Source organism: Acyrthosiphon pisum, chromosome A3 (assembly GCF_005508785.2).
Source record: "Acyrthosiphon pisum isolate AL4f chromosome A3, pea_aphid_22Mar2018_4r6ur, whole genome shotgun sequence".
Classification (NCBI taxonomy): Eukaryota; Metazoa; Arthropoda; class Insecta; order Hemiptera; family Aphididae; genus Acyrthosiphon; species Acyrthosiphon pisum.
This window is the reverse complement of record NC_042496.1, coordinates 6,563,103-6,572,117: the sequence shown is the minus strand read 5'-3', so window position 1 is coordinate 6,572,117 and position 9,015 is coordinate 6,563,103. Positions and strand designations below refer to the sequence as shown.

Here is a 9,015-nt window from a genome sequence, read left to right as displayed (position 1 = left end):
TTTGAACAATATACTAGGAGCTTTCTATTAAATCTTTCAACCTTTTTTAATCAACAAATAAAATTTTATTGATATTTTTAGAAAAAAAACTAAAAAAAAATGAAAACTGACAATGTCCGTAAAGAGCTCAAAATAAGTCAAAATATTTTGAAAATGTTATGGTGTATAGAAAATGCTAATATAAACATTCAGTCAAAATTTCATGTATCTACGGTCATTTTTTTTTAAAGTTACACCAAAAACCAAATTCAATTTTGTGAAAAATCGATTTTGCGTAAAAGTTCCCGTTTTTCCTTAATTTTTCTTTGGTTTTTCTTGGCGCTTTTGAAAATTACTGGGAATTTTAAATTTTGACCTTCCCAATGCACCAACGGTATTCACTTTCCAATTGAACAAGATACTGAAGTTGAAAATCGATGCATTATTTCGACTACTTATATCGTGTACACAGACACAAAAAAAAAATTAAATTAAATTAATAAAAATAAAAATAAAATAAAAATAAAAAAATAAAACACACATCATTGTAAAATCAATACATTCATCGTTCCACTCAGAATCTAAATTTTAAAAAAATGAGTAATTTGGTGAAAGCAACAAAATCCATTAGAGTAGGCGAAGGAGGTGTCTAGATTGGCCTGCTTCATACAGCGATTGGGAGGTTATATTATAAAACATAATATGTTTTACTATATTATTGAGAACATTGTGTTAACTTTTTAAATCTTAGATGTACACTCATGAATATTTTGTTTATCAATTTCTAACACAATATAGTTTACAAATTTTTGTGATATTGATAAATTTTTAAAAACCCAAAACTCGCTCATAAAAAAATATTGTGGATTTACACTCAACTTTTTTTTTTTATTAGGTACTTACAACAACTTATGAGGAACCTTGTATTATACTTTCGAGTTTTCTGACTGAGATAATTTTTTTATCGACAATAATTTCTTATGCCTTTTAAAAGCTTGAGAGTCAAAATATTTTGATAATGTTATGGTGTATAGAAAATTCAAATATAAACATTCGGTGAAAATGTAATGTATCTACAGTTTTTTTTTTTTGAATTACCTACACCAAAAATCAAAATTGATTTTTTTGAAAACCAGTTTTGCATATAAAATCTCAGTCTTTCCTTAATTTTTTGTTTGTTTTTCCTGATGCTTTTAAAAAATACTGAGAATATTTTACTTTTGACTTATTACTTTATTAAATATTCAAAATGGTAAAAATACAATACAGGTAATCAAATAATTAAGTAACTTTGTGCCATATATATTAAATTTAAGAAAATTAATAAGTTTAAATATTAAAAAAATTGTTTGTTAGTTGGGTTCCTTATGTGCTTATTTGAAAAAAATTATACTTAATGCCAAATAACCTATATTGAAAGTTCATTAACCTACCACATTTTACATCTTTAACCAGTAAATTATATGAAATGATATAAGATATCACTTGATCACGTTCAGTAGGAGTAACAGTATATTTGCAAACATTGAATAAAAAGTATTTATAGTGGGGAGATTGACCTAAAATAACAGTATTGTTTGAATTATTTGACACTGACATTCGTTCTTGTCCATGGCCAAGTACACTGACTCTTGATTCATAATGAAAATTATTGTTATAATATTTGTATTTTTTATTTCATCTACAACTTCAATACTTGTGGAATTATTCCAGTCAATTTATGGACAGTATCTACAACAAGGAATTCCTTTTAGGGAAAATACATTTTTAGGAAATAAACCAATATTACGCGAGTATGATTTTATTGTCATTGGAGCAGGTCCAGGAGGCAGTGTCGTTGCAAACCGTTTATCTGAACAGTCAAATTGGTCAGTACTATTATTGGAAGCCGGACAAGATGAATCTGTATATACAGATATACCAGGAGCAACGGGATTTTTAGAAGCAACAGACTATAATTGGGGTTATACCGCTGAACCAGTAAAAAACGGTTGTCTAGGTTTTAAAAATAATCGTTGTCCATGGCCAAAAGGAAAAGGCATGGGAGGATCATCAATTATAAATGCCATGTTTTACACAAGAGGAAAAAAAGAAGATTATGATACGATTGCAACACTAGGAAATGATGGTTGGGCTTACAGTGATGTACTGCCATATTTCTTAAAATCTGAAAACAATTCAGTACCAGAATATCGAAATTCACCTTTTCATTCACAAAAAGGAAATTTACATGTTGAACGAGTTAGATATCATTCACTACTTGCTGACAAATTTATAGAAGCTGGCGGAGAATTAGGATTAAATAAAAATATTGACTTTACAGTTAACCCGGAAAATGGAGTATCACGTTTACAGGTCACAACTCTAAATGGACACAGAGTAAGTCCAATTAATTATTAATAAAAATAACAATCAACATAAACCAACTAACTTTATTGGAAATTTAGTCGTAAACAATGTATTTTACAATTATAAGTTCTGAACCAACAACTATCCAGGAAGGAGCTGAGGGGAAACATTTCTTTAACAACTACCACTCTTATCATTAAACACATATTATTACAGACTTGGGAAATATTACTGCATATTATCTATCATTAACTACCCGGTGTTGGTGTGATAACTTGATTCTCGAAGCGTCAATCGAATCATTTACAATGTGCAAATAGTGACTGTACTCTTTTGAGACAGGGTAAAGTTAAGTGTTATGTCGTCCATCAATAAACTAAGCATTGTTCATGTTTATTTGAACTAGTTTAAACTTAATTATAATTTAATTTTTTTTTTTTAACTATACAGAGTGTAACAGATAGAAGCGACTTTTGGAATAACTTTTGTTCTAATCAATATTTTAAAACTTTTTTTTATATATAATATATAGCCACTTGCACTACATGTGAAATAAAAAAAAATATTTTTATATTTTAATGCCAAAAATAAAAAAATTTAAATTTGATTTGAATTTTTTTGAATAAATTCAAAATAGTCAATTTGTGAATCTGATTATAAGAATGATTCGGATGGTAGAAAAATTTATCTAAAGCAAGTAGTTTATTTTTTACAATTTTTTAAAATATCAATATTTTTTCGATTAAATTAATCTGGAACGCAATAACTTTTTTAAAAGCATTATTTTTGGAAATTTGGTAACATGGGTATATTTCTTAAACTATTTACTAATCATATAATTTTAACAATTTTTGTCATAAGTTTAAGTAGCATCAATTTTTTTTTTTTGGTCAAGTCTTTCTGTTACACCTTGTATACAAAAATTATAACTGGTAAAATTATTTATCCTTGTCACATGCATGTTTATCATATAGTTACAGGTAGTACCTATGTTTTGACTAATTTTTGATTATTTTAATATTTCTTAATAATAAATGCCAATTGTTCACCTAATGCCTTTAACTAGGTAGTATTTTTAATTAATACAGTAGAATCCGCTTAAAGGGGACACCTGCTTAAAGGGGACATTAATGACAGTCCCGAATGAATGTATTATATGTAAAATTCTTCGGTTAATCGGGACAGTCAGGATAATGGGGACAAATGGGTCACGGCCCGATGTGTCCCAATTAAGCAGATTCGACTGTATATATTAATCGGTAACTATATTATTGACTTTAATAAAAAAAAGTAATGTCATTATATGTGTTGCAATACAATTATAATTTATGTTAGTAAATAATATTTAATTATCAATGTTATAGATTATTATGATAATTAGTTATAGGTACTTGAGAATTGAGATATATCAATAACAAGTTATTCACAAATCTGTTAAAATTCATAATTTTTTTGTACTCTTTTATGTACCAATCTCTGATGAAACATTTAAACAAATTTGTGTTCAATTGAAAAATGTACAATGTTAACATAATAGTTACTATATAGGTAACTATTTCAATGATTTAAAAATTGTAAATTTACAAAATCAACATAAATATATGAATCACGGACGTTTCCCCCTCCGCCATTTCGTCACCGTAAATAAACGAGCCCACAGACTATTGGTCCTCATCTATTATTAAGATAGAACATTTGGCCCCTGGGAGTTAATATTATTGTCGTTGTCTTTGTCGCCGAACAACGCAAACAAAATTGGTAATTTCACAACAAAATAATAATAATTTAGGTATTATTATATTAGGTAAAAAAAAATTATGCTACTTAAAAGTATGACAAAAATTATGAAAATTATATAATTAAGAAACAATTTATGAAATGTACCTACTCATTACCATAGGCGTGCACAGACATTTGTGGCAGGGTGGGCCAAGTCAATATTAAGAAACGTGAACTCCGATCGAAAAAACAATTAAAATGTTACATACTTTAATTTACCTACTCGTAATCACCCACTATTTAAGGCACAAATCATTCACATGATAAAAAACAGATACAAATTTTTTAAAAATTAAATAAGAAATATTTTAATTGTCAACACGGTTTTAAATTTTAAATAAATACAATTTTGCAATCTGTAATGGTAATATGTTATCAATTTTATTGTTAAAGACATTTAATTTATTATCATTGATTATCAATGTTATTTTTCACCTACCTCATTAATGTTCTATGATTTAAGAAAATCAATAATTGTGATGTTTAAATCGCCCCCCCCCCCACTGTGCGCACGCTTATGCTCATTACACATATTTTGAAAAAAGTTTTAAGTTTTATTAAATCAAATTTAAATTTTATAGCCATCCCCACATATTAATATAAATTATATTAAAATTCTACAGTTTTTAAAGATAATTGAAATTTTAAATTAAAAAAAGCCATTTAAATGTAGTGATTTAAAATACCGGGGGCCAAACGTTCTATGGGTAGGTAAATAACATCACATAACTCCCGGGGCCAAATGTCGTATCTTAATAATAGATGTGGACGAAACGTCGATAAACTCTATATACCTATAATATCTAATTATTTGTTTTTGTATAAATAATTTGTTTCTGTTAAATTAATCATTTTTGTTGTATAGGTAAGTGCATCTAAAGCCTATATTCGCCCAGTCAAAAATCGACAAAATCTCCACGTGGCTATATTCAGTCATGTAACAAGAATACTTATTGATCCAAAGACTAAAAAGGCAACAGGAGTAGAATTTATTAAAAAAGGAAAACATAGAACAGTATATATTAAAAAAGAAGTTATTTTATCTGCCGGTGCGATAAATTCTCCACAATTACTTATGTTGTCAGGAGTTGGACCAAAAGATCACTTAAATAATCTTGGTATACCAGTAATTCAAGATTTACCAGTAGGACAAAATTTACAAGAACACTATGGCACAGTCGGTATATTCACAATATTATTTTTATACCTAACAACATGCTACTTTAATTTTTAAATTGTTTTAATATTTTTTTTTTACGTAAAAGTTAAACAGTTATGCCTATTTTATTATTGACTAAATATAAATAATATCCGTATATACTCGAACAATCTTAAAAGAGACTTGTACTTGCATAAATCGAGTTAAAAATCCACAGCATATTTATGTATGAAACAAAAAATTATTTGATTATGCTTCTCAATAATTGACATTTGATTACTTAATCTTACAACATATTATTATCTGTATCTCAGTAGAATAATATTTAAGTTAAATTCTAAAAGTATTTATGTAGCTACATAAATTTACTTTTTACTAATGGCACTTATATAGGTAAAAAGTTGGTTGAAATACCAGTTTCAATTTTTTTTTTTTTATTTTATATAGGTACATGCCCATAAAGGACTGTAATTCTGACTAAAAATTGAAAATGTAACCTTTTAATTTATAGTAGGTTCTTCTTTTGTGTGATAGAAGCAAAAGTATGTAAAATATAAAACTTTGAGTAATTAATTTGTTTGCAATAATTCAGAAAGTAATAATTACAATTATTGTGCTATTGTGTGAACACATTTTCTTCCTTAGAATAAATATTCAAAAAATAGTAAAATACCAATATGTTAAGACAATTTTGAAATTAATCTAGATTTTTTTATAACTCAGAAAATGTATAAATATTTAATGAAAATATTGTATTATTTATTGTTTAGCATTGGAATTCATAGTAAATCAAACAGGTCCATCACTCAACAAGCAAACTTTATCAAATATTCATTTATTTGAAGAATGGTTTAAATATGGTCGAGGACCACTTACGGTACCAATGGGGGCAGATGGTTTAGGTTATATAAGATCACCATCCGGCAAAGAGATTGAATTAATATTTGTTCCTTTATCGGAAAAACCAAATGCGTTCCTCATGGCTACATTGTTGTTACAACCAGATGCTCGTGGAAGTGTAACTTTGAAAAATAATAACTCATTGCATCCACCCATCATGTCTTATGGTTATTATGACAGTAATACTGATCTAGAAGACAATGTATATGCGCTGAAATATGCAGTTAAATTGGTAGAAGAAACACAAGCATTTAAAGATTTGGCAGCCAAACTTAACCCAGAACCATACCCAAATTGTAGCCACGTAGTATTTAGATCGGATGATTATTGGGTGTGTTTATCAAAACACTTGACAAATACATATCATCATCAATGCAGTACGTGCAGGATGGGCGATGTTGTAAATAATAAATTACAAGTAATTGGTATTCAAGGATTAAGAGTAGTAGACAGTTCAGTACTTCCCCATATTCCTAGTGCACATCTTTACGCCCCTACTTTAATGGTTGGGGAAAAAGCGGCAGACATGATTCGCAGTTATTGGTCAAAAAGCCAATAAAAAATTCAGCTAACTATTTATTTATTTATTTATTTATTTATTTATTTATTTATTTATTTATTTATTTATTTATACTTTAAATAATATTATACCTAATAACAACGTAGATGAAAATGTCATTACTTACCAGAAACAATTAGAGCTTTGTTTGGTCCAACAGTGTGTATTTGTCCCATTTTTTTTTTTTTATTATTTATTGATGAATGATTTTATGTTTCTTTAAATACAACCATAAATACAACAATTTAATATATTTAATCAAATTACGTGTTTTTGTTCTGTCTTAGAAATCAACTTTGATCTTTAATTACTATTCACTACAATTATTTCACAAAAAAACTGGAAAAAAAACCATTCGATTGTTATTACTTATTAGTAATGGTGACTAATAAGATACATTTTAATATGTAATAAACAATATGAAAAATTTATCAGGAGCTTAAAATATATTATACACAATTGCGTGTCAAAGAAAAATAAAAAATAAATTTAATACTATTGAATGGTTATTGACATATTAAAAAAGTATCAACTATGTATCATCTAAATTCAGTATACTGTACTGGTAGATAACAATATAACATTAAACATTGGCGATTGGCATGTTATTATTATTTATTCAAAACATTCCAGCCGACGCCGAACGCCGACGCCAGTGTTACTGCATATGAAATATAATAACATCACAGATCAAATGAAACATTTCAGAAATCAGTCCAAGGTACCACTGTGATATATAGTAATATATAATATATATCGTGCTTACAGCTGCCGGTATTATCGAGATAGATAACAATAATTCTTATCTATCTCCATTCTCATTTCTCCATATTATTCTGCACTCTGCAGTCCATGTCCATCCATAGATATACATAGATCACGATTATAAAGACCCATAGACCTATAAACTATGGACAGCGCTTAGAGAGAGAAGTCAGGATACGATATAGTCGAGTGAGAAAAGAAACAAAGTAGCAAAATGTATACACGTCGTCCTATGCGGGCTTTATGCGGTGCTCCTTCACTACTTAATGTTTTTTCTCTCTCAGTTATATGGTTATATGATCGCCCGGCATTGTAGGCAGAGTGGAGTGGAATGCGCTGTCCATTAGTTAATAGGTCTATGTAAAGAACCACATATTATTTTATTATATAAAGTTATTTATATATCTGTGTAGAGGAATTATTCATAATCGTTCTTTATGATCGTGACATAGTCATATAGATAATAGAACAATAACTGTATTTAATATTTATCTATGATCACGATAGAGCTGATTATACCTTTTGCATGACAAATTATATACATGTTAAATATTTTGAATGTGTATTTTAATAATCAATATAAGTTTTTTTTAATCTACGCAGCTTTATATTCAACTAATTTTTATATATTTACTACATTTGTTTAATCTTTTTATATATAGCAATCTCTAAGCGTCACAAAATCTATTATAACAAATAATTATTAACTATTTACAATATGCCCATCAAAGCTATGCTTAAAAAAGGTAGAAAATATAAATCTAAGGTATTGAGTGATTAACAATAATACATGATAAAATATTATAATAGTGAAATATATACCATATTTTGACTAAAACTAATTCAACCTGACAACCTACTGTATACAAAGTTCATAATAATAAAAAAACTGATGAACTCATTTAGTAAAAAAATGAATCACATATTTATCGCTATTATAAACTGTTATCTCTGTCAAAATCGATATTTATAGAGGTATCTACAATAATTTATCACTGAATTCAACTCCAAATAGCAAATCCATTAAAACCTAATCGACACGGACACACGGTACACTCGAAATTTGCTAAAGAGTAACAGTTTACAGATATAGGTATACTTTTCCAGTTTTATTTTAATAGCTCATTTTTTATTAAATCATTCGTAAACGCGTAAACCATTGTATAATATGAGTCTAAGGTACCCGGTTAATAGAATGTCAGGATAATAAATATTTGTTATAATATTATAAAGTAAATTTAAGTCCCAAAATAATATGAAAATTAACTTACCCATGTAAACATCGACTTTTCCGGTGAAACCTAGCTGGACCATATCTATCATATCTATAGAGTGCTGTACAGCAGTGTTTTTCAACCTGGGGGTCGCCAACTTATTATTTAGAGTCACGTACGAATTAAAATTGTGTGTATTATATGTATCAGTAAATATTTGGTATACATTTTGTTGATTAAAAATAATTATAATATTATATTTTGTATAATTATATATAGATAGTATTATATTTTATGCTGTGTACAATGCA

General features: G+C 27.6%; 2 protein-coding genes across 2 annotated transcripts in view; one reads left to right on the top strand and one right to left on the bottom strand.

Annotated features, from left to right (window-relative positions):
• Positions 1 to 7,330, bottom strand: part of LOC100158945 (flotillin-2) — a 14,543-nt gene extending 7,213 nt beyond the window's left edge. Inside the window, exon 1 of the mRNA XM_001952242.4 lies at positions 6,853 to 7,330. Coding sequence (XP_001952277.2) covers positions 6,853 to 6,901 — 49 coding nt within the window. The 5' untranslated portion in view covers positions 6,902 to 7,330. The remainder of the gene's footprint in view (positions 1 to 6,852) is intronic.
• Positions 1,304 to 6,983, top strand: LOC100163086 (glucose dehydrogenase [FAD, quinone]). Its single transcript, XM_001945758.5, has 3 exons — positions 1,304 to 2,358; positions 4,973 to 5,288; positions 6,037 to 6,983. The coding sequence occupies exons 1-3, from the start codon at positions 1,621 to 1,623 to the stop codon at positions 6,723 to 6,725; spliced, it is 1,743 nt and encodes a 580-aa protein (XP_001945793.2). The 5' UTR covers positions 1,304 to 1,620; the 3' UTR covers positions 6,726 to 6,983.
• Positions 7,331 to 9,015: the final 1,685 nt, after the last annotated feature.